Consider the following 26853-nt stretch of genomic DNA (forward strand, 5'->3'; position numbering starts at 1 on the left):
CATCATTATTAGTTCACTTGACTCAGTAAACTGGGGAAGATCATATATCAATTCCCGGCAAACTGGGGGAGATCATATATTCCATTCCTGATCTGATAGTTATTCCCCTAAAAATCATTTCCTATTTTCGCATTTAAGATCCCATAACTACCTCATGTATATGTCACTCTCGTATCTGTTAGGATGTTTTCAGTTACTGGTAATAGAAACCCTGACTCGAACTGACTCATACAGAAGGTAAACTTTTTATTCCATATAAATGCAAGGATGGTTGGTTCAGTGGTTCATTAAGGCCCCAGGTTCTTTACCCTACTCTGCTCTCCTTGGGATTGGCTTCATCTTCAGAATGGTGGCAAAATGGCTGCTTCTATAGCCAAATACAAAAATACCCTCAAGAAGGAGATAGAGTCTTGCCTCAGCCATGCAATAAAACCCTTCCCTCCAGTCTGACTGGGCCAGCTTAGATCATGTTTCCATCTCAGGACCAACAACAGTTACCAGGGGAATCCTGGTTAACTCTGACTGACTGAGGCTCACTAGAATTCAGCTCTGTAGTTTAGGAGGGATCAACTTTCCCCTGGCATCCCCAGGCATGTGTACCTAACCAAAACCAGGGCTTTGGTGGGAAGAAAAAGAAAGCAATGGGCTGGTAGGCCACAGACTCGTCTACTTCATTTCTCAGTTCCCTGGTGGAAGGAAGTGGGGCCTTGAAATTTTTTTTTCTACAGTTCTTTACAGACGACAGAATAAGCCTAATTTGTCACTTCTTTTTTATCCACAGCTCCTTCATTCCCAAGTTCATCACCCACCTCTTCAAGTGCAAGCCAATTAGCATGGTGGGAGCAGAACAGGTAAGATGAAATTGGTGTAGGGTCTGTCTTTCTGGCTTTGGTCGTAGATCAAGCACATATCTTCCTAGTACAGATCTGCTCTGGAGAAATGAAATTGCTCGTTTCCCCTAACTGGGCATGGATGGCTTAATTCAGTCATCTGTTTATTTAAAAACATTTTGTTGAGCACCTACCAAGTACCCAGGCATTGTTCTAGGTACAGGGTTAAAACCACAGTGAACAAGACAAAAAGATCTCACCTTTATGATATTTACATTCTAGTAAGAAAAGACAGATAATATACAATTTAACAAGAAATTAGAAGATAAGTATGCTAAAGGTATAAAACTAAGTTATGTGAAAGAATATTTTAGCATTTGATTATCAGAGACGGCTCTCCTGAGAGCTTGGGGCTGGAGAAGGACGAGGAAAATTCTGAGTGGAGGGAGCAACAGAGGCTTGGATGATTTTGGATTCCATGGCTGGGGCCGAGGCCACTTGAGAGTAGCAAAGAAAGGCTTATCTTTCTGGTACTGAGAAACTGTCCACCTCCCCCATGAAGCCTTCCTTGATTAGCCCCACTCTATTCACCTGAATTCTGCGCCTCAAGACATCTCTTCATAGGCTTTATCAGTTCACACTAATGAATTGAGTTATAAGCTATAGCAAGTCATCTCTTTTCAACTCCCACCTACTCAGATTGCCCGAAGTGTGAGCATTTTGAGTTCAGAGATCAGTTTAAGCTACTTTTAAAGAAACAATAATGTTCAGCCCCTAATTCTCCAAAAAGCATCTCCTTAGATACACACTAATCATTTACTAGTACTGATCATAAATGATTCTCATATATTCATTGAAATAAGTCCTCTCCAGACCTCTACCTAGTAATACTTAGTGAGCCTATTTCATTTACTTTTTTATATTTGAAAGAACTCAAAATACGTTTTTAAGTAAGAAGGTTATATAATTCAAGCCATTTCTAGAACTCCTGCTCTTCCATCAAATTAGTCACCTTGGTAGAGGCTTGGCCCTCTCCCAGCTCAGTGATTTGCCCTCACACTGGGCTCTTGGCTGTGCTGGTCTGGTATGCGTCAGGAAGACAGCAAGTTGGCATGTGCCCCAGTGCATCATGGGTGTCTCATGAAGCATCAAATCCAGAGATGTGATCTCTGTGAATGTCAAGAATCTCTCGAATCTGATAAGTGCAGTGTGTTTCTGAACTCTTTGTGAGCGAGTGGCCTTCCTAGGTTATGAAAAGGCAGGATGGTATGAGCATTAAGGTCATGAGCTGCAGAATCACAGAGGTCTGAGGCTGAATCCCGTCTGTAGCGTAGCAGCTGCTTGTCCTTAGGCGAGTTCCTTAACCTCCCAGCATTTAGTGTCCTCATCTACAAGATGGGGATAATCCTAGTGCCGTCTCCCAGGGTAGTTATGAGATTACACAGATAATGCACCTAAAGTGCTTGGACCAGTGTCTGGCCCAGGACAAGCCCTCACAAATGCCAGCTCTTACTAAGTTACGCTTCCTCAGACCAGGGACATGACTTTGTTTCTGCTTTCATTTCCCACCTCCCTGCAGAGGAGCATCTAGCCAATGTTTGCTGGCTGTCTGGCTGGCCAGCTTTGACCAGAGTCAAAAATAAAGGGGTGGGTAAAAGAAGGTTTACTGTTGTAATACAGTAATTAATAAATAATAACACAAGAATAAACTGTTTTATGTACTCACAACTGTAAACCTACATTTGCCCACCCTGTATTGTCTCAGAAAAATGTCCTGGGAGGTTGCATGGATTCCGACACTGACTGTGTCTGTAGCGTTTCAGTGACTCTTGCATGTCATAAGCATAAAACTAATTCTCTCCATTAGAAACAGCAGCCTAATGGCCTAACATGTTGTCTCATTAGCACATGTTTCATTAGCTCATGTTTACTGGGAATTGATTCTGCTCACCTCACTGTTGTGTGTAATCAGAGAGGATGCTAAGCGATTAGGTCGGTGTATCTGGAAGAAGCTTTAGCATTCTCAGTTACTGGGTTTCTGTCTCCAGACATGATGAAGCCACTGGGACACATTTGACTCGTTGGGAACATGTTTCCAGAGAGTGCAGCTTTGCCCAGGCCTCGCTAGCTGATTTAGTGTCTGATAACCATGGTATTTTCATATCGTCTCATAAATCCAATATCATATCTATTTTCCCCAGACTTTCTCTTCTTTAAAAGGTATGTTAAAATAATCAGCTCAGATTCAAAGCTCGTATCTTAGAAAAATATCAATTTAGCCAGTCTTGACTCCTGCTTTGAGATATGAATGAGAAAACCATCTGTGAAAGTGGAGTTTTACTTTCTCAGACAAATATGAGTGGGTGGGAAGGAGCATGGACCTCACCAGGCCCAGCCTGGGGGAGGGCATGGGTGGGAACGGAAGGGCAGCGTGGTCCTCAAAGGAGTCCTGTGGAAAGTTCAGGTTTAGCTGGGTCCATGATGGCCCTGAATGTCTGGGCTTAAAAATCCAAGCAGCCATGTAGCCGGAGGTCTGATCACTCAGGCAGCAGAACCATAGGAATCAAGAAGTTAACAAAGAGATGTTCAAAGGCTGAAATACTCTGCCTCAGGTCTTGTAGTGGCTGGAATCCAAGCTTTAATAAAAGCTGTGAAATTCAAAGCTAAGGTTTAGCCCAGTCTCAGCTGCCTCTGCTTCCCCACACAGGTAGTAGATCCTAAATGTAGATTCTACTTTAATACTTGTGCTGAAAATAGGGACGAGACCCTTCCCTCCTCTTTCTTCTCTCCCTGATTACTGTATAAAGTGAATTCTTTATCTGGGACTCTAGAGCCCTCTTGAGCAATTGCAAGGGCATGTAGAACTGAACCATACTTGTATTTGTGATGCTTCTTGCCAGTTGTGATTTTCAGAGAATCTTGTGGGATTCGCAGGGTCATTAATTAGTCTTGTGGCCATGGTACCTATGACTGAGTGCACAGCAGAAATGGAATCCATTTGCAAAACGTACCATAGAGGAAGCAGCACTGTATGGTGTAGGGAAGAGAACCCTGAGACTTGGGGTCCAGTGCTCCCTCTGCTGTTAATGGTCCCTTTGATCAAAGCAGTTGCTTCTCTGCTTTGAGCTCAGGTTCTTTGTGTTCACATAAGAGCACTGAACCAGACACTCTCATACGCCCGTCCTAGTCTGTCATAAGATGGAGTCTAAAATATTTAAAGCAACATTATTCATGCCTGTGAAGTTATCTCATTTTCCTGTGTGTTATCTTTATATCTTATATTGACTTTTTATTGTGGTAAAACATATAATTTACCATTTTAACCATTTCTAAGTATACAGCTCGGTAGTATTAAGTACCATTGTTGTTCACATTGTTGTTTTACCATCCCCACTTCCAGACCTTTTTTATCTTCTCAAACTGCAACTCTGTTCCCATTAAACACTGACTCCCCATTCTGTCCTCCCCCACCTCCTTGCAAACACCATTCTGCTTTCTGTCTCTCTGACTATGACTACTCTAGGAACCTCATATAAGTAGAATCATATAATGTCTGTCCTGTGGTGTCTGGCTTATTTCACTTAGCATGTCATCAGGGTTTATCCATGTTGTAATATGTTTCAGAATTTTTTTATGGCTGAATAATATTCCATTTTGATCATACTCACTTTTAAATTCATGTAATTCAAAACCATTTGTAAAAAATATGTTTAGAGAAAATTTTAGGCTTTTTTTAAAAAGCCCAAGCAGCAAGGAAATAGAAAGGAGAATCAGGTGATTGTACACATGGCAGTTGGAAAAATGAGAAAGTACAAATGGCTATTCTCAGGTTCAGTTCTTCTCAGTAAATCTCCTCCAGGTGACAGAGTGTTTTTAAGCACTCTTTTAAAAAACAAACAAAACATGGATTCATAAAATTTAATTCCCATATACATGGCAGATTTTAAAAATCTTAAACTAGAGACACAAGGAAATTGTTAAATCTGATAAATGGTAAAATACAAAAATCTTAGGAAAGGGTATGGATTACATGGATAAATTCAATTGTCAAGATTGTAAAATTAAGAATTGTGGGGTCATGTTCATGGATTGGTAGAATCAACATCATTAAAATGTCTATACTACCTAAAGCAATCTATAGATTTAATGCAATACCTATTAAAATACCAATGGCATATTTTAAAGATCTAGAACAAACTCTCCAAAAATTCATCTGGAATAAAAAAAAGACCTCGAATAGCCACAGCTAACCTGAGAAAAAAGAACAAAGTTGGAGGGATCACAATACCAGATATCAAGCTATATTACAAAGCCATGGTTCTCAAAACTGCCTGGTACTAGCACAAGAACAGACATATAGACCAATGGAACAGAATAGAGAACCCAAAAATTGACCCAAGCCTTTATACTCAATTAATATTTGACAAAGGAGGCAAGAGCATACAATGGAGTCAAAACAGTCTCTTTAATAAATGGTGCTGGGAAATTTGGTCAATTACATGCAAAAAAAATGAAACTAGGTCACCAACTTACACCATACACAAAAACAAACTCAAAATGGCTAAAGTACTTGAATGTAAGATGGAAAACCATAAAAATCCTACAAGACTCCATAGGCAGCAAAACTGCAGACATATGTCGTAGCAATATCTTTACAGACACAGATCCTAGGGCAAGAGAGACTAAGGAGAAAATAAACAAATGGGACTACATCAAAATAAAAAGCTTCTGCACAGCAAAAGAAACCATCAACAAAACAACAAGAAAGCCCACTGCATGGGAGAACATATTTGCCAATGTTATCTCCGATAAGTGTTTAATCTCCAACATTTACAGGGAACTCATACAACTTAACAAAAGGAAGATAAACAATCCAATTAAAAAAAATGGGCAAAGGACCTAAATAGACACTTTTCGAAAGAGGACATTCAGAAAGCCAAGAGACATATGAAAATATGCTTGAAGTCACTAATCATCTGAGAGATGCAGATCAAAACAACAATGAGGTACCACCTCACACCTGTCAGAATGGCTATCATCAACAAATCAACACACGACAAGTGCTGGAGAGGATGCGGAGAAAAAGGAACCCTTGTACACTGCTGGTGGGAATGCAGACTGGTGCAGCCACTGTGGAGAACAGTATGGCATTTCCTCAAAAATTTAAAAATGGAACTGCCATTTGACCCAGTAATACCACTTCTAGGAATATATCCCAAGAAAACAGAAACACCAATCAGAAGGATATATGCACCCCTATGTTCATAGCAGCACAATTTACAATAGCTAAGATTTGGAAACAGCCTAAATGCTCATCAGCAGATGAGTGGATTAGAAAACTATGGTACATCTACACAATGGAATACTACGCTGCTATAAAAAAGAAGGAATTCTTACCATTTGCAGCAGCATGGATGGACCTGGAGAGCATTATGTTAAGTGAAATAAGCCAGTCAGTGAAAGAAAAATACCACATGATCTCACTCATTTATGGATAATAAAGAACATTATAACCTGTTGAACAAAAAGATAGAAACAGAGGCAGAGAAGCATCGAACAGACTGTCAAATTATAGCGGGAAGGCTGGGGAGCATTGGGGAGGGGGGGAGGTAAGAGATCAACCGAAGGACTTGTATGCATGCATATAAACATAACCAATAGATGCAAGACACTGGGGGGCGGGGGGTGAGGGCATGTGCAGGGGGGGTGGGAGTAGGGGAGGCCGGGGGAAGGTGAATCGGGAAAAAAAGGAGACATATGTACTACTATTTGTAATACTTTAAACAATAAAATAAATTAAAAAAAAGAAAAGAATTGTGGGGTGAGGAAGCAGCCGCCGTTAAGGCATGAGCATGGACATGCGGGAGCCCTGTTCTTTTTCTGATTGGTCCAGCTGGTTCCTCGAGCGCCCAGCAGAGACTGAGGGAGAGAACAGGGTGGGGGGGGGGGGGGAAGGAAGGAAAAAAAATTGTGGGGTAAATAAAATACACATATAGTAAACACGGGATTATTTTACATTGAGAATCTCTTAAGACTTGCTGAACATACAATTCATATTTCTTCAAGGATTGCAGTATTGTATTTTTTACCTTTTTCATTAAAGACACTTTTTTAAAAAACTCTAAAAAAAAAGAATTGTGCAATTCAGTGTATGTAAGTTTTACCTCAAAACGTGGTCCATCCATTTGTCACATCTTGCACTGTCTGTCCTGTGCCTCCTCATTGAAGAACTTTGCAACCATATGGTTCTTTAGCTTCTAGGAGTGTGCCTTCATCTTATCTACTCAAGCTTTTCATCACTACCAATAGTTACAGTGTCCCCCCAAGAGTAGGAGGTGCATTAGGAAGTAAACCCCTCTAAGCTTTCCATTGCTGGGTAATGATGGCCTTTCCCAAGCATAGCCCTGGCCAGCCCTGTACCCCAGTAGCCCTTTAACAATATGAGCCACTACCCCAAAAATGATCTCTCAGACTCCAACAAATTTGGCCAATGGCCCCCTCTTGCCCAGTGCCTCATGCCTAAGAGATGAACTATTAGCTATTTTCAAATATAACAATCAGCAGATTTTCACGATAAATGGGGTCTTTCACTTCCCACAGACAACGAGTCTGTCATATTAGGTCCTGCCTTTTCTGGCTGCATTGCTTTGTGTAAAACCTAAGACCAAGGTTTTCTTCAGCTGTCTGGTGTGGACAGAATTTTATTGGTTAGCCAGGGATTGAAAATGTCATATCTCAAGGTATGGGAGACAGTAGAAAATTATGTCTGGTTCATTCAAAACTCTTTCTGTCATAAGTCTATATAATTTTTTGTGCATATATTATATCTCTGAGAAGCAGAAAGTATAGAAAAAATAGAGTTTCCCATTATGTTTTTAAATATAATCATTGATTTTCTTTCCTATCAACAAAAGAAATGTTTCCAGTTAACAAAAGTATAGAAAATGTCAAGCATACCAGCTCACCACTCAGTCAAATCTTAATATGCTCCCACATTTGCCCTAGATTTGTTTTATATAAAGTAAATCACTACAGTTATTGCTGAAGCCCCCTGGGGACCCCATCCTGCTCTTCCCCTCCCTCCATACCCAGAGGTAATACTCTTCTGATTTTGATCATTCCCATATGTGTTTTGATATGTTACATATATATTCACAAGTGATATTTAATTTTGTTTTACATATATTTGAACTTTATAAAAATGGTACTTTGTATATCACTTCCCCACTTGCTTTGTTTTGCCCAACATAATGTTTTTTGAGGTTTATCCATATTGATATATGTTGTTTGAGTTCACTCATTTTAACTCCAGTATTGTACTCCAGTTCTTGAATGTGCCACCATTTGTTTATCCATTCTACAGTTGATGGATATTTAGGTTATTTCCAGTCTTTTGCTTTTACAAACAGCGGATGCAGGAAACATTTGTTAACATGGGCAAGAATTTCTCTAAAGGATAGGAATGCTATGTTGTGGGTTATGCACAACTTCAAATTGTGTGTGTGTGTGTGTGTGTGTTACTTAATTTTATCCTAAGTGCTTTAATTAGTTTATACTCTCACTGTAGTATGAATTTTCTTATACTATGTCCATGCCAACACTTGGTATTATCAACCTTTTTACTTTTGCCTATCTGATGAGTATGAAATGGTATATAATTGTGGTTTTAATTTGCACTTATTGGATTATTGATAAGGTTAACTATTATTTCACATGCCTTGTGAACACCTGAGTTTCTGCTTTTGTGAATTGCCTATTCAGATCTTTGTCCCACTATTGTTGTTACTGTTGCTTTTGGGTTTGCTGATATTTTATGGGTTTGCTAAAATCTTTGTGTGTCTTGAATATTATTTCTTTGCCAGTATTGCAGATATTGTCTCCCAGTTTCTGCTTTTACTTTGTTCATGTATATTTTGATACAGACTTATTTTAAGTAGATTTTTCTGTGTTTCACATTTTTCTCTACCCATAGTAATAAAAATAATCTCTATTTTCTTCTTAAAGTTTGTCTTTTTATATCTAGGTGCTTGATCTACCTGGAATTTAGCTTACTCATTCTTTTCTTTTTATTTATTTTTTTAAGTATATTTTTATTGATTTCAGAGAGGAAGAGAGAGAGAAACATCAATGATGAGAGAGAATCATTGATCAGCTGCCTCCTGCACACCCCACACTGGGGATTGAGCCTGCAACCTGGGCATGTGCCCTGACTGGGAATCGAACCGTGACCTGATTCATAGATCGACCCTCAACCCCTGAACCATGGTGGCCAGGCTTACTCATTCTTTAGAGGCATGTACAGGAAGAGAGTGGCTCTGGGAAGTGTTCTAATGTTGAGCTCTTTGTATGGGCCTTGGGCAGCCTACACTCCTCTCTCCTCTGCATGCTTGGGTACCTTTCTCAGTGGGCCTACGGCCTTTTCAAAAAGCACATACTAGGAAAGTAAGAATTTCCGTATCTGGAAACCTAGAAAAATCCAAATGCCCTAGCACTTTCCTGGTCTGCAGTTGAATGACCTACAGAGTTTAGGCCATTGGCCACATTACTACGTGAAATTACTTTTTCCTTAGTGTATCTTCCTCACCATTTTTTTTAATTGATTTTTTTTTTTTTTACAGAAGTTTAAGGTTCACAGATAAATTGAGGGGCAGGTACAGAGTTCCCATATACCCTCTGCCCCCACATAGCCTCTTCCATTATCAACCGAGTGGTGCATTTGTTGCAATTGATGAGCCTACCTTGATACATCGTTATTAACTCAAAGTCTGTAGTTTGCATTAGGGCTCACACTCAGTGTTGTACATTCTGTGAGTTTGGACAAATGTATAATGATGTACCCACGATTATAGCGTCATACAGAGGAGCTTCACTGCTCTAAAAGCCCTCTGTGCTCCACCTGCTTGCCTCACCCACCATCCCCAGCTCCTGGCAACCACTGATCTTTTACTGTCTCCATAGTTGTGCCTTTTCCAGGGTGTCATGGTGGAATCATACAGTATGTAGGCTTTTCAGATTGGCTTCTTTCACGTAGCAACATGCATTTAAGATTCCTCCATGTCTTTTCATGACTTCATAGTCCTTTTTTTTTTAAGAGCAGAATAATATTCTGTTTTCTGGATGTACCACAGTTTATTCATTCAGCTACTGGAGGATATCTTGGTTCTGGCAATTATGAATAAAGCTGTTAAAAACCTCTGTGTGCAGATTTTGTGTGGACATAAGTTTTCAACTCCTTTGGGTCTCTGTCTCAGAGCAGGATCGCTGAATAACAACCGTCCTTTATCAGATGTGCCTTTTGCAGATGTTTTCCCAGTCTGTAGCTTGCCTTCTCATTCCCTCGACAGTGTCTTTTGCAGAGCATACATTTTTTTCCCTTTTTTTTCCATTCTTTTTTTTTTTGATTGATTAAGGTATTACATGTGTACATATCTTTGCATAAATTTTTCATTTTAGTGAAGTCCAGCCTATCAATTATTTCTTTCATGGGTCATGGCTTTGAGGGCATATCTAAAAAGTCATCACCGTACCCAAGGTCCTCTAGGTTTTCTCCTCTGTGACCCATTTTGAATTAGTTTTTGTGAAGGGTGTAAGATCTGTTCTTTTTTTCTTTTCTTTTTTTTCTTTTTTTCATGTAGTTGTCCAGTTGTTCCAGGAGCATTTGCTGAAAAGACTGTGTACTCCATTGTATCGCCTTGCTCCTTCGTGAAAGATTGGCTGACTACATTAGCCTGGGTCTATTTCTGGGCGCTCTGTTCTGCTCTGTTGATCTGTTAGTCTGTTCTTTCACCAATACTGTACCTTTATAATAAGTCTTGAAGTCAGGGTAATGTCAGTTCTCCAACTTTGTTCTTCTCCTTCAATATTGTATCTCCATATAAACTTTAGAATCAGTTTGTCAATACATCACCATATTTTGAGAGTAATATTTCCATTTAAGTTATTCCAAGTAAAACGTTAATATGTTCTCCAAATTTTATACTATTCTCAAAATTATAATCACCATGACCATTCACAGTGTCTACCTTTAGTCATTCGTTCTCCTGTCTGTAAGAAAATGCAGGCAGAATGAGCACATGTGAGTGTCTTACGGCCAGGGGTCCCTTTTCATCCCTGCTTGATATCATTGTGCCAGGCTTCCCTAGAGGAGCCGACAGTGCACATAGAGCAAGTCTTGTCCTGGACATAAGATTGACCATCAGAGTTGTGGTGGTGGTGATGGGACTGTCACCCCACTGCTCCCTTTGTCTGGTTGGTGGGCATGCGATTCCATTCTCCTAGACCCGTGGTCGGCAAACTGCGGCTCGCGAGCCACATGCGGCTCTTTGGCCCCTTGAGTGTGGCTCTTCCACAAAATACCACGGCCTGGGCGAGTCTATTTTGAAGAAGTGGCGTTAGAAGAAGTTTAAGTTTAAAAATTTGGCTCTCAAAAGGAATTTCAATCGTTGTACTATTGATATTTGGCTCTGCTGACTAATGAGTTTGCCGACCACTGCCCTAGACTGTCTGAACAGGCCAGAGTGTATTAGGCTTCAGCCATTTCAGTGCCCCTAGTTGCCAAGAGCAGCAGCAGGTGAGCAGTACACCTGCCGTCAGCAGGAAACAGGACGAGGTCGAAGCCAATGCTGCCCTGAGGCACCTAACCTGGGCAGCTGGGGAGGGAGCTCCGGCCTGCCCACCTGTCATCTGACCCCACCCGTCCTGCGACCCTGAGGCACCTAACCTGGGCAGCTGGGGAGGAAGCTGCGGCCTGCCCACCTGTCATCTGACCCCACCCGTCCTGGACACTCTTAGCAAATTATTTAACCTGTGGGCCTTTGGTTTTCTTACCTATAAAATGGGAGTAGTAAACACCTACAGGCCAGGGTCTTCTAAAGACTGAATTAGGTAAAACATTCCTAGCATCTTTCCTGGCGATTGGTGGGCAATCAGGAAAGTTGACCTCCTTCCAAACAATTAGCATTGAGGAGAACAACAATAAAAAAGGGCAGATTGTTCTAAAAGACTAATGTTTAAATTTGGCTTAATCTCCTACATCCTCACTAGCGTTCAAGAGAAATTCAAAATACAGCAATACTGAGTACCATTTTTGCCTGTTGAATAAGCAAGATTTTTATGAGTTTTCTGTGCCAGGGAGGGTGAGTCTGCACCACTGGCAGATGTAAACAGGTACATTCCATTGGAAAGCAGTTCAAGATATGTATCAAGAACCTCAAAAATGTTCTTATCCTTTGATCTGTCCCAAAGACTCTCTCCTAAGGAAATGCTATTGATAGACCTGGAATTTTATGTAAAAAGTCATTCAGCACAGCATTCATTATTTATAATAAAAATCTAGAAACAAATTACAGGGGAATGGTTAAATATGTTAAAGTTACACACAGAGAGGGTACTCTATAACCATTACAAATCATGATATTTAAAGACTATTAAGATGGGAAAATAGAATTCAAAAACTTCATATACTGAGTGGAAAAAACAGATCATAAAACTATGTACAGTATAATTTTAGTTTTTTTATACATATATACAGACTGGTAGGAATTATACCACATTGTTACTGTGGCTTCTTGTTATTTTTTTCCTGGGTAATAAGAATTATAACTAACGTGTTTCCTTTTGTATTTGTTTATTTTCCAAATTTTCTCCAGTTAGGATGTATCACATTTAAAATCAGGAAAATGTTATTAATCAGCATGGGTACACAGGATGTTGTTGTCCATAGGAAGTGACTAGTAATATTCTGCTTTGCTCCTTCAGCTGCTGCTGGACACCCATTCCCTGAAGATGGTCCTGCTCGATCTACCTTCCATTGGCTCCCAGGTGGTGAGGAAAGCACCTGCCAGTTACACTAAGATTGTTGTGAAAGGCATGACCCGGGCGGAGATGATCCTCAAGGTAGGGCCTGTGTTTCCTTGTCAAAGAGGGCTGGTTGCCTGATTGCTTGTTCCAAGGAGTACTGGTTTTGAAAGCACAGATCAGCGCCTATCCCCGCCAATCCCAAAGGATTGTCCACATTCTTTGGCGGGACTAGGATTTGGCCTCATCAGACATTGTTGAAAATCAGTGGACAGTTCCTTGGGGGTCAGTAAATCTTCCTGACAAATGAATTCTTCATTGTAATGGGATTCCCTTGTAGTAAGATTTGGCCAAGACTGGAAGTTAGGTGGGGTGTCTGTGAGAATCAGTGTCTAAGTCAGGGGTCTCTTTGCTGCTCAGCAGGAACTTCCAGCCCAACTCTCCGTTACTCCCTTTCACATAAGCCCTTTGGTTTCCAAACTCTGCAACTTTACAAGAACTCCAAACAGATGTTTCAGTAACTGACTAATCAGCGAATGGGCTTTCTAAAGCCCCATTTAACAAAATATTATATGTGAGGTGATGTTGCGAATGGCTGAAGCCTTAAGCATCTGCATCAGATTTTCACTGTACCTGTTGAGACGAGAGGGAAGAAAACTGCAGAACAAAGGGAACTATCAGGGAATGCTCCTAAAATTCCAGGCCTCAGGCTCTCCAGGTCTGCCTCCCAAACAGAACGACTCCGATGGCAGCGGGAGGAAAGTAGCAGTGGGACCTGAGACAGTGGCGGTGACCAGGAGAGGGTCCTGCACGGACCTGGAGCTTCTAGCCCGAGGAATGGGAGGCAGCCTGGTCATCCGTCTCCGGCAGCTGGTGCTCCCAGGGGGCAGAGCAAAGCTTACAAATTATCTGCAGAGGATTTCTTTCTCCTTTTTATTTTTTTAGCTTTTTGCAAATAACATATATTTTCTCCATGTTTCCTAAGTATAATAAAATGTCACCCTTAGTGAATTTGTACCTTAGGTACAAATATCTATAAAATAATGAACACCAGTTTCCCCAGATGAGCGTGAGAGCGAACACATGCTGAAACAATCTTGATTTTATTCCCTGACAGGAAAACAATCTTGAGTATATTTTAATGGCTAAAAAAGAAAGTCTTCCAAGTCTCATGTTTATTAAAAAAGTGTGACTTTATCTTTGCTTCATGAATTTTGTACTTTGAAACGGAGGAATGACATTTAGACATTTCTGCAGAGGATTTCTGAGTGAACTACTCCTTGCCACGCGGAGTTCCATGCTCAGGAATTCAAAACAAAGCCAGTCTGCTGGAGGGAGAGAGCCAGACACTGCGTTTCAAAACCAAGTGGAAATGAATGCGAGGACTGGGATGCCATTACTTCCCTTCGGCTTGTATATTACTCGGATGTAGTTAAATGAAGTTCCAGATTTAAGTCCTGAAAAGAGTGAGGCAGCTTTGGGGTTTTTGTTTTTGAGAAAATCTACTTAAGTCAGTGCCTTTTGTTTCCAGTCCTCAGGAACAAGGATATGTCAAGACACAAGGAGCAGGTACCACAAAACCACAAAATGTCTCAAATAGGAGATCCTCTAACACAGTGTTTCCCAGATGGTCCTGACATTTAAAAACATCATCTGGGACCTCACCCAGGCCCTCAGAATCTTCAGAGGAGGGGCTGAGGGATCTGCACTTAAAAAGCCATCTAGCCCTAGCTGGTTTGGCTCAGTGAATAGAGCGTCGGCCTGCAGACTCCAGGGTCCTGGGTTGGATTCCGGTCAAGAGCTCGTGCCCCGGTTGTAGGCTCGATTCCCAGTAGGGGGCATGCAGGAGGCAGCTGATCAATGATTCTCTCACCATTGATGTTTCTATCTCTCACTCCCTCTCCTTTCCATATATATATATATACACACACACCGTATTTTCCGGCGTATAAGACGACTGGGCGTATAAGATTTTCCTGGGTTAAAAAGTCGTCTTATACGCCAGAAAATACGGTAGTCCAATATATCTAATCCATTATATCTAATCCCATCAATATAGTCCAATATACCTTATTTATTTATTTATTTATTTATTTATTTATTTATTTATTTATAAAGCACATCCGGCATGGTTGAGCATCGGCCTATGAACCAGGAGATCACGGTTTGATTCCCAGTCAGGGCACGATCCCCAGTGTGGGACTTGCAGGAGGAGCTGATCAATGATTCTCTCTCATCATTGATGTTTCTCTCTCTCTCCCTCTCCCTTCCTCTCTGAAACCAAAAAATATATATATTTAAAAAAAAAAAAAAAGAGCAGTCTAGGTGTTTATGATTGAGCACCTTTAGGGAACATTGCTCTGACATGTTGAGATGAAATAGGCCAGCAGGACGTTTCTGCGTTGAGGCGGCTGCTGCTGTAAGGATATCTTGCCGAGTCCACTTTGTGGTCGGCTTGCAGGTGAGACTTGCCCTCCGGCCTGAGCTTCCCCTGAGCCTGCTTTTGTCTCTCTCCCTCGTAGGTGGTGATGGCCCCTCATGAGCCCTCAGTGGTGTTTGTTGACAACTACATCAAACTCCTTACAGACTGCAGCACAGAAACCTTCCAGAAGATACTGGACATGAAGGTTAGTTCAGGGTCACGTTTTGTCCGCATGCACAGCCTTCTCACACCGTGGTTCTTAACTGGGGTGAGATGTGCGCCCTGGGAGCTCTCAGAGGGCCCGCGCCTGGCCCCGTGCTGCAAACCACACGCCAAGGAGCCTTTTAAGGAGCGGGGTCCCGGCGTGCGAACTTCCCGATTGCCTCCACGCCCCTCGAGGACCACTGCTCAGGGAAAGGAATGGACTGAAGGGGAGTATTACCTCCCTCCCTGTTTACCTGTCCTTTCTTCTCTCTCCGCCTCTTCTTTCTCCTACCCTAGTACCTGTTTTCTTCCCCTGCTACTGCCCAGGACTGGTAACTCCCCAGGAAGAGAGTGTAAATCCTCAGCCCCCAGTACAGTAATTGGAGTTCTCAGCCCTCGGCTAAGAGCATCCCAGATGCTGCCCTTGCCCCTCGGGCCTTCCTGGGCCCCACCTCACCTTGTCCTCCTTTCTCTCAACCTCAGGGGCTGAAGAGGAGCGAGCAGAGCAGCATGCTGGAACTCTTCCGCCAGAGGCTCCCCACCCCGCCCGCAGGCCCCGAAGCCTCCAGCTCACTGTCCCTGCTGGCTCCCACACCGGAACAGGAATCCTCTCGCATCCGCAAACTGGAGAAACTAATTAAAAAGAGACTGTAGGAGCGCCGGCCAGTGAGCCTCAGCACCCGGCTCCCGGAAGCCCCACCTCTCCTGGGCTCAGCCTGACTCTCAGCTGTCCATCTTGAAACTTCCTGGGACATTTGGGTTGCTAGTATGTGTCTCCCAAGCCCTGTCTCCCTTCCTGTCCTAATCAGAGAAGCCCCGTCGGGGCCCGGTTAGCAGAAGGCAGTCTCGGTGGCCTCTGGGCCCTGCGGCAGAGGCGGGCTGGGTGAGCGGCCCTGCCCTTCACTGTTGTTTCTGGGCCGTTCTCACTGGTCCGTTGTCACGGACTCCGTAGCCTCCCTCCCTCTGCAGCCACACCCTTGGGCAAGGGGCCCTCTTCCCCACGTGCGCCCGTCCAGGCAGCTTCGGTGACAGAGCCTGGCTCTCTGCCTTCCTCCGGCTGCCGCTGTCTGAGGGTGGCTCTGAGTTAATGAAGTGGCGGGTGCAGGGGTAGGACCCCGGCCTTTCTTTGTGAAGGAAATGGAAGCAGGACTGCTGTTCCGTGTGAATCCCAGTTCGGGTACATTCTTTGCTTCTGGTACTTTTCGACTTGGCCAAGTTCTCCCTGTATTCTCATTTCTCACTCATCTCCAATTCGCTCTCTGTGTGCATCCGAGAAGGTTTCCCTTTGTCTCAGCCAGGGCTGCATGCGGGCAGACCCATGTCTGACGGGAGAGGGTGCCAAGCTGGGTGCACTCACTGCTGGACAGGAGGCTATTGTCTCCATTGCTTTATTCCCACTCTGCGCCTGACTTCGAGGGGAGGGGTTGCCTTTTTCCTAGAAAAATGTCCTAGGCTTGCTCCTTAGATGAAGCTCTGGGGCAGCCCAGGAGGCCTAATTCCCTTCCTACCCTCCATGTTCAAATCCAAAGTGCTCCGCAGGATCATCTGAAAACAGCAGAGGCGATGTGCGGGGCCAGAGTGACCTATTACCTTATTACCAACGGCAAGAACCCAGGTCCTGAGGAGCGGAACACTGACCTTAAACACCACCTCAGAACCTGGCAGGGCCCTTCCGTCCTGCCCTCCACGGGCTCCGGGCAGCGCAGCTTTGCAGGCGAGAATCGCCTCACGGGACTGTTTCAGCCCGCCCGTCACCCCGCGTCAGGAGGACGGGTAACGGAGTCGCCCAGGTTCACCTGGTTCCCTGGAAACCAAGCCTCCGTCAGCTGTGACCATGGCCTCAGAGACCCGCAGTCTCAGCGTTCGTGCAGGAATTCCGAACGAGGTGTGGGCAGGTAGGGCGAGAGCGAAGGAGGACGGTGGAGCTTCTTACAGAGAATGCCCACATCGGCCCCCGGATAAAACTGGGATAGCAAATAGCACTCAGGACAGAGGAAGTTGCCTAAAACTTCATGAAACTGCCTGGCTGGCTTGGCTCGGTGGTTGAGCTTCGACCTATGAACCAGGAGGTCACGGTTCGATTCCCAGTCAGGGCACATGCCCGGGTTGCGGGCTTGATCCCCAGTGGGGGGCATGCAGGAGGCAGCCAGTCAATGATTCTCTCTCATTGTTGATGTTTCTCTCTCTCTCCCTTCCTCTCTGAAGTCCATTTCTTAAAAAAAAATTGATAAAACTTGTGACAGCCATCCAGTAAGAAACATCAAGGTTTGAAAATGTGACCAGAACCTGACTCCGTCTCCCCTTCTGTCTTCCCACTGTAACCACTGCACCTGCCCCTGCCCCTCCATCAGCCTCTCGCCCAGACTCAGCCTGTGGCCACTTTCGGCCTGTGCCTAGTTTCTTCATCCGCTTCCAGCTATTGTGCTCGTGCGTCTTCCTGTATTGAGCATCTCAGACTCGAGAACACCGAGAAGAAAGTAAGTGATGGAAGAAAGGCGTGGCCGCCGCTGAGCGCCACTAGGAAAGGATGGCTCGATAGGAACAGTGCAGGCAGGCGGGGCGGGGATGGGGCGAGCCCCGCAGCCCAGTGGGTGGGTCTCTCTGGGCCCCTCGCCCTGGCGAGGTTACACGGCCGGCACTAACGGAGGTCACCGTCTCTGCCCGCTTGTGCAGGGAGGGGCACAGCAGTCACGCCAGCCGTCTGTCATCGGCCTGGGAAGCCAGGGAGCTGTGCACCTGGTTCTTGTCACGCTCGGTGTTTGCAGACCCGCACTTCCGGTTGGTTCGTTCATGGGGAGTCATTTTCTGGATGTCTCCGTAATGGCGTTGAGATGTCAAGCCCTGTGTTCGCCGGTTGGTGGTCACAGCCAGGGAAGTTGCTTTTTGATTTATTACACTGTCAGTAATCTCCAGGGAGTCCCCGGATGTCGGCAGGAGTGTGGGGAATGTCTCGTTGATGGGGTCTGAGTGCTGCGTGTGCATCCTGTGAGGACGGAGCACGTTTCTCAGCTGAGGGAATGCACCCCAGTCCCTGGGGCTTGAGTTACAAATACAGACGCCGGGAGGTTCTCGATGAGTAACTCTGGAGGGGCCCGGGTGTGAGCAGCACTGCAATAGAGAGACACTTGCTTTATTGAACGGTTCCTGCGGCGCGTTTTCATAAACGTGTAATTTTCCTGGCTCTCCAGGCAAGTGAAATTCCTGTGCAATTGCCCTGGTGCCGACAAGGTGAAGATCCTTAGCTGAAGCCAGTAGGTTTCATTTAAACTAGTGTTGACAGGAGGAACCATGCCAGAAACTGCTGTCCCCATCCTGATGAGGATTCTTCCTGTTTTGATGAGCCAACCCCAAAAGAAAGTTTATTTATTACTGTCTCTTCCAAATAGCACATATAAGGGAGCTGACATTGGTAAAACGGTAGCTAACAACTCTGTTATTAAGCTAAACGTAGATACTGTTCGTTCCTCTGACTCTGTAGCCCCTTAAAAAAACCTTGACGTCACTGTATGTGGTGAGAATAAATACTAGTAATTGGTCATTGATAAAGCGTTCGCTGCTGTGCTTATTATGGACAGAATTCCTGGGAGCTGGCTTAGCGAGGCCCAGGCTAGAGAAAGTTCTGTTTGGTCGTCGCAGGGAACCACAACAGGGCGGTTTGCCCCCAAACTCGGCCGTGGCATTGAGGCTACCTACCAGCACTGCTCTCTCTCTCTTGACAAGCAGAGAACCAATCCTAGGACCCGCCCGCCACCCCCTTTCCTGTGCCAGTGTCCCCACTCCCATGCCAGGGGTGACTCCTCAGCCTAACCAAACAGGACTGAGCACTGCCAGTGACCACGGTGACAGTTCCCGGGCAGACAGGGCGAGCGACAGGTCTGAGGCTGCAGCCCGGTGCCAGGGATGCGAGGGAGGTTACACCGGCTCATCCTGAGCTGCCATCGGGCAAGGAAAATTAGTTCCCTGTTTATGGAACGTTCGGGGAAAATGCCCAAAGCTCACAGCTGGAAGTGCAATCCCCCTCCCTGGGAGGAGAAATCAAAGTGACGAGCTTGCTTGAGGGTGAAAGCAAGTGTTTCACACTTCCTGTCTGCTCCCAGCGCGCTCGCTAAAAATAAAAGCACTGCATCGGGCCACCTCAGTCAGCGAGGCCTTGGCGCTCGGGCACGTGCGAAGCTGGCATGCAGAGTCCTGCTGCACTTTCCGCAGTAAATAAACGTCCCCGTCTCACTCCAGTGGTTATCAGGACCGAGCCTCCGGACCCTCGGAGTTCTATACAGTTCTATACCTGTGGGAGGTAGCCGTTTCCTCAAAATAAAGAGATTGGTGTTTCGTGTGAATAGCTTTCGTTTTCCCCATCTGGAAGTAATTTCTTGGTGCCTATTGGAGCATGAAATACTGCAGTTAATTAAAGCATTGCTGGATGTCATTTGCTAGGATGTATTTCCTTACTGTTGACAGAAAACAGAATGGACTATAGGAAAGAATTAGCAAGCCCGTGAACCTGGGGCTCCCCTCCGGGCGTCTGCCCTTCTCCCTGGCGAGGCTGTGCCCCTTCCCTGACGCGTGCGCGGGGGCCTCGCCTCGTCCCGCCGCCGCGGTGGGAACCTCGGCTGCTGATTTGGAAACCTTGCGCTCTGAATTTCTATCCTGTTGCCTTTCCCTCCTCCGCCTACCGCCCCAATCACAGCCCGCTTTTCCAAAGTGGGGACAGTCCAGGGATTTCTCCTGCGCGCAGTAAGTTCATCCCGCCTCCTTCATAACCGGTGGGCACCGAACTTGGGGGAAGGCTGATGTGTCTTCCAGCCGCGGGAAGTCTTGCAGCGCTTCCATGAGGTTGGCTTCGAGATCATTACCTCGTCTCCATCCTTGATTTCCAGCAGCCCCCCGCTTTAATAGGGGAGCCAGGGTTCAATAGGGCGGGGAAAGAACCGCTTCCGGATGAACCGCCTGCTGGCAGAAGAGCAGCGCAAGGTGATTCCCCTGCGCGGTTTCCTCCTCGCCTCCGTCGCCGGGCCTAAGCGGTGGGATAGGAAGAATGTGTCCAGTGGAAACCAAAGCAGCCTGGGATGGGAGACGCCTAGGGAACACCTGGTGTCCAGGTCTGGTGCTGGCCCTTGGATGCTGCTCGAGTCCTTGACCCTCTGAGCCTCAGTTTTCAAGATCTCTGTGAAGGTGGTTCTAACCACCAGAGCTGTGACACCAGGTTGTGTGCACATGCTCTGTAAGCCGTGGAGCATGTAAGACGTGACGTGTCCATTGTCACCGGCCAGGCCTGAACCACAAGCAGCTGGCGGGCCTGGGTGGTGGGGATATAGCCCGGGTGGCCGAGTGACCACATACCCCGCTGCTGTGTGCGGGCTGCAGGCGCAGCAAGCCTCGGAATAGCCGGTCTTGGGCTTTTTAGGTCGTGGCGGTGATATCCAACTTACTGGAGAGTTTGAGGACTCTCCATCCTCTGCTCCTCTTGCCCCAGCAGCTGTTACTTCCGTAGCATTTGGGGATAAACCTGCGGACGCTGAGCGAGCGTCCTCCCTCCCACTGGTGCTGGCTGGGCTACCCGTTGTGGAAAATGTGGCACGTTTCCTCTGAATGCAAATTAGGAGAGTTGCTGCAGGCTCCCTTCCAAAAAAACCTTTCAAATACGGTGTCTGGTGTCCACAGACCAGACTTCAAGTGGCCATTCCTGGCAGGGACAAAATTCTTGACTGCACTCTTTTTTTTTTTTTTTTTTTTTTAACCTGCAATGCCCAAAGAACTCTAAGCAGGACTATCCTGGGCCAGGCTGGGAAGCTGAGGTTCCCCAGCTATTTGGGTTACTTTACGGTTGCCCTTTAGAGAAGTTTAGAGCTGAATCCCCGCAAGCAGCTGGCAAGCACTCGCCTGGCTCTCCCAGGCCCCTTTGGGTTGGTGATGCAGGAATGCTGGGCCTTAGAGTGATCTTACAATGAAAACTGTTACACGCCTTGTCCCCCAGGAATGTTTATCACTTAATCTGAGGGCTCTGGTAGCTTCTGCTCAATAAGCAGATGGAATTTGCGCAATTGCCCGGCGTCCTCCTGTTTTGGGTCATTTTCTAACAAGTGAGAAATTAAGACCAGCTTCTCAACAAACCTCCCTCAACCTCTGGGGCCAAGCAAAGTATTTGCAAAGCGGGCTGCAACTTTCAGGGGTACCAGGTGAAGTGGCAAGAAACTCAAGCTCCGGCTTGCTTGCTTCGTGCTGATGGAGGAGGGCGCTCCGCGGAGCGGGGAAGTGGACCAGCTGCTAAAGAGACACAGGATTCTTCACCAACTCATGTAACTGTGATTGGGCCATTGGAGAGCGTGAGCAGCCACGGGAGAGCGTGAGCAGGCAAATGGAGAGAACAGCAAATATTGTATAAAGAAAACGTAAGCTCACATTCAGAGATACCCCCAACCCCATGCCTGTTGTGTGGCTAGCACTGCTCTTAAAGGATCCCAGGTGTTGGCTGGCTCTGTTGCCAGAGGAGGGCACTGATGGTAAAGGTCAAGGTGGTTTAGCCCTGGGCCTTCACTCTGCCCAGTGCCAGCTACTGTCTGGTATACAGATAATATATTTGCTCATGAGGGGGACTGAGAGGGCTGGACCATTTAATGCTTCCTGTACACCTTGGGAGTAAGGGTAAGGTAGGGAGAAAACTAGTTACTGGTATTTATTGCCCCTTAGATTTATTATGATTTCTCATAAGATAAAAATCCCTGTTGAGTAGGCATGATTGGCTCCATTTTGTAGATACCAACCTGGAGGCCTGGAGGGCAGATGACATGTGTCATGCCCAAAGCCACTGGCTGCTAATGGCCTGGCCAGGATTCAGCCCGGGTCTCATTGCATCCTCCATGCTCTTACACTGTGCCAGCGGTTTTCAGTTTGTGAGATACACTGTCAGGTGGGACAAAACCGATAAAAGTATGTGATTAATATATGTTATGAGTTCAGAGATCTTTCAAAGCAAATCAGTGAGCACACAAACTATTTCAGTAAGTAGAACGCATTTTAAATCTCTGTTTATGGATTTCTATATTATCAACCCCAGCATCCAGTTTATGTCCGTGTCTTGCTTTGGTTGCGTAGAATAGAGAAAACTTGACTTAATTCAGCTAAGAATTTGCAAATAGTTTTTTTGTTTTGAACAGCCCCTCTGCTCTGGCCGGTGACTCGGTTGGAGCATCACCCAGTGCACCAAAAGGCTGCGGTTCCCTTCCCAGGTGGGGCGTGTGCGGGAAGCAACCTATCATTTCTCTCTCTCTCTCTCTCTCTCTCTCTCTCTCTCTCTCTCTCTCTCCCTCCCTCCCTCCCCCCCCCCCCACCCCTCCTCTCTTCTTGAGTGAGGGTTACAGAAAAAAAAATTTAAGCAGCCCTTCTTTCGAGCCCAGATACTCTTCAGTTATGCAGATGTGACAAGGACTCCATCCTGAGGTCGACCTGGACGTGAGCAGCCCTGGCAGGAAGCTGCTGCCGTCATGAGCAGCTTCTGCGCGTGGTTTCCTGATCGTAGCGGGGATGGGGGAGGTTCGGTGTGTCACCTTTGTACAGGAAAGGGCACCATTTCATTTTAAGCTCACTGTCCATTCAACAACACGTCTGAATGGTCACCCAATTCCTGGTCCAATCTCCCTGAAGGCCACCTCGGGGTTCAACCTTGCTGCCTTTAGGAAGAACCGAAAACAAGGACCCCGCCCCCACCCCCTGCAAGGCAGCTGTGTTCTAAGAACACAGGGCACCGGAATGGGCGGAGGGGGCTTGGGTAACATTTGAAAGGAAGCCCGTCCTTCTTTCAAAACCCCCACAAGCCCCAAATCTTAAACCTGTGTCCTTGCACGTCTGTATGCAATGCCCCCAGCCTTTCCAGGACCTGAAGCATGAAGACTGTAACACTGTGTTCCATTGCCTCACACTTGGGGAAATCAATTGCAGAGGCTGCTGGGGCCAGAGGCAACGCGCCTGGGGACTGTGGCCGGGTCAGGGCACCCGTACCTCCCACACCCCTGGGCATTTGCTGGGCACTGTAGCAGTGACCCAGCTCTCTAAGTGGGAAGCTCTGAGTTGGAGCATCAGCGTTGGGTGGTATGTTGGTTTGTTTGTTTTAGACCGTAAGTCAAATTCCCTCATTTTGCAGAGGGAAACGCGGCCCCGAGAGTTTCCATCACTTGCTGACCCGTTACTATGAAAGATGACTGGCAGAATCGAAGGCAGCCTGTCCATCCCACTTTCCACTCTGCCCTGCCATCCGTCCCCGAGTCCACCCTCCTCCCGCTGAGCTCCTCAGAGCGTGTCCCCATTCTGCTCTGTCTGCAGACCAGAGCAGGGACCTTACACTTTCCCCGGTCCTGCCACACTCCCAGCCCCATGTGACCACTCTGTGGCCTTTGTTCCCATTTCAAATAAGTGTACAGCTGCCACCACCATTCCCCCCTTCCGTGCATTCCCTCTCTCAGCATCCATCTCAAGTACCTTCCAGAAACTTCTCTTGAAGGTCACCAGCGATCTTCTTGCTGAACTTTCATTCCCTTTGCTCTCTCCGTTATGTGCTGAGTCTCTCCTCCCACTAGGAATTCTCCCCTAATGCCTCTGAGGCCTTATTTTCTTGGCTGCAATACTCCTTGGTCCCATCGCTGACTTTACTGTCCTTCTGAGCCTTGACCAAGGTCAAGGCCAAGGTCCTAGGGCCCCTGTGGTTTTCACTCCAGACTCCTTCAGGGAATATAGCTGCCCACGACAAGAGGAAACACCAGCTATGCCTTCTAGATTCTCAGATGTTTCGTCTCTTCCTTCCCCTTCATTTGACTCCAGTCCCCTTCATTTGACTCCGTCCCACCATTAGCTCCTGGGTGACATCTCCCGCTAAACTCAGCTCCCGTCCTGGAATTCCCTGTCCTTCCTAGATCCTCAGTCTCAACTCTCTTTGTCACTCAATATGGCTAGTTTATCATAAAAATGCTTCTTAATTATTGATTACACAAACAACAGTCATAGGGCGACACTCAACCATTGAGCCACACCAGCCGAGTGTAATACTGATTTTTAAAGTACAATCTCAGTATTCATGTTAATAAGTTAAACCAATATGGAAATACATCAAAAGGTCCCTTTCTCCTTCCAGACTTTGTGTCTATACTGTGGGGGAGGGGGCACTTTGCAAACAAAATTAATACTAAGCATACTTGCATATATTTCTGCAGCTAAACAATATATCTTGGACATCTGTTTCCTCCGCATACATAGATCTACTCATTCTTTGCACGCGTGTGTGAGAATTCTATGAGCATTTCTTCGAGCCAAACGGAGGACGTGTGCCAGGGAATACGATGTCAAACGCTCCCTCCACTCGTTCTTTTTAATGGCCGCCCACAGTGGTCTCCGTTCAGATCGTTTACTTAGCAGCTGTGTCGATGTATAAATAAGTATCTGCTTACTTGTGCTCACCTTTTTGTAGGATACGCCCTGAGAATTGTCCCATCCCCGTCTGAAAAGATGAAAGGACACGCACGTTTACCATATTGCTACCTCTTGCCACAACGCCCTCTACGAAGGCTGTCCTGCTGCACACTCGCGCCGGTAGCCTGTGTGACCGCCTTCACATCCTCGCTCGCCCCACGTTTCCTCCTGCTTCTTGACCTCGAGGATGGAGTTGCAGCACTGTCTGTAGAAGTTCCCCTTTGGTTTTCATTGCACAAAACCAAATGTGACCCCACCGGTGCTGTGTCTTGCTGCAAGACAGCTTTCTTGTTGAGCAAAAGACCTGCGGCTTCCCTCAAGGTCAGGGCTCCTGGGCCACACGCTTGGTTGTTGTGCTCGTGAAAGCAATGGTCATGCTTTGTGCACGTAGAGAGGTAACAGTTTGATATTAAACGGGGCATCTTTCCCAGTCTTCTCCTCCTCTGCCTCTTCCCATCACGCCAGCAGGAGGCAGTGCGTCCCATACGCACTGTGCTCTCTCTGGTGGTGATGCTACAAAGATTAAATCCTCAGCTTCTGAACTCCTGGAGCGATTTTCGTGATTCTAGAGCAGAGAAGACAGGCTTGGACGCCATGGCTGTCCATGCAAGACGGTGTTTTCTTTTGTTTTTTGTTCCTTGGTCTAAAAGTGTGCCTTTAAGTCTGAAGAGCCAAAACTCAGGAGGACTTTGCATACAACCCACACCATCATCATAGGAACAGCGCATCTTGACTTGAACATTTTTTTCCACTTAAAAAATGGCCAGCAGATGGGAAAAACCACAGGCAATGTGACTTGGTTTAGAAACTGGTAGGCCCCTGAGAAAAAAATCTAGAACCCCACCACTCTGGGCTGAATTCCAAGATAAGCGAGAACCCCCATAATTCTGAGGGGAATCCTGGTCTAGAAGCCCTTGCCTGGCGTCCAGCGATTACTATGGGAAACTGCGGGCCCCACGGAGAAGTCCTGTGTTCAGCACCACCGCCTTGGCTGGTTTGCTCAGAAGTTGGAGCATCCACCTGCAGACGGAAGGGTCACGGGTTCGATTCCTGGTCAAGGGCACATACCTCGGTTGCAGGTTCTCCAGCCCGGTAGCGGCGCATGTGGGGGGCAACCAATCGATGTGTCTCTCTCATGTCCGTCTTTAGGTGAGGATTAAAAACAAACAGCAGCCAGGCACCACAGTGTCTGAGAAGGTTGTCCAGCCAGACAGGCCTAAGGGAGGGTGCACCACACCGAGTCCCTCACACCCGGGTGGGCAGGTGGTGGCCCCCAAGTTCCCCGAGCCCCACAAGTAGTGCAAGGGCCAGTTCGTTGGGAGAGACCTTAGGATGGGACAGCTAGGAGGCAGGGCGTTCGGCGTGTGGTCATCAAAAGCAGAGGATGCCTTCCTCGGCAAACAGAGCCAGCTGCCGCTCAGAGAAGCCAGGTGGGCGGGAAGAGGACCACGGACCAGGTCACCCCCAACCAGCCATCCCTGCTGCCACGATGTGACGATGTGACGTAAGCCTCCCCAGATGCCACCCAGGCAGAAGGGAAGGTTCAGGGTAGTAATTACCCCAAAACCATTCTTGCCCAGAAGATAAGAAACCACGGAGTTAGCAAGACAGTTTTCCAGGTTCGAGACCAAATGGAGGCCTAGGAACGAAATTGAGTTCAGTGAAAAGAGTAAAAAGGGCATTCACCTTTTGCATGCCGGAGCACACAGTCACAACGCAATAGCCTTGCAAGTACAAAAGGACTAACCACCTGTTGCCACCTCCAAGGCGGGGAGGTTAGGCCTGGCTCTGGGGAGAGGGAATTCAAAGGGGACTTTGTTTGTTTGTTTTACTATTTATCTCTTGGCCTTTCCCTGCAGGGTTCACCTTTGAATGCTAGGGTGGGAAGCAGGCCTAAAGGGAGCCACACTGCTTCGGGACCACCCTATAAACACAGCCAGGAGGGGCCAGAGGCACGTAGCCACGGAGGGCGGCACAGCATGGCACCTCCCCAACCACCAGTGTTGGCAGTAGTGCCGGGGCTTGGGGCGGCGCCTGGCACGGTGCCCACAGCAGCATGGCTGCAGCCTCTCCTAGGTGCCTGGTGGGGCTGGCGGGGGTCTCAGCAAGGACAGCCTCTCCAGGGCCGCGATGGGACGTTGCCAT

General features: G+C 46.5%; 1 protein-coding gene across 1 annotated transcript in view; it reads left to right on the plus strand.

Annotated features, from left to right (window-relative positions):
- VPS53 (VPS53 subunit of GARP complex) overlaps positions 1-19468 on the plus strand; it is a 148432-nt gene extending 128964 nt beyond the window's left edge. Inside the window, exons 19-22 of the mRNA XM_079798870.1 lie at positions 782-851; positions 12588-12725; positions 15149-15253; positions 15736-19468. Coding sequence (XP_079654996.1) covers positions 782-851; positions 12588-12725; positions 15149-15253; positions 15736-15906 — 484 coding nt within the window. The 3' untranslated portion in view covers positions 15907-19468. The remainder of the gene's footprint in view (positions 1-781; positions 852-12587; positions 12726-15148; positions 15254-15735) is intronic.
- The last annotated feature ends 7385 nt before the right edge of the window (positions 19469-26853 follow it).

Source organism: Cnephaeus nilssonii (assembly GCF_951640355.1).
Source record: "Cnephaeus nilssonii genome assembly, chromosome: 19".
NCBI lineage: Eukaryota > Metazoa > Chordata > Mammalia > Chiroptera > Vespertilionidae > Cnephaeus > Cnephaeus nilssonii.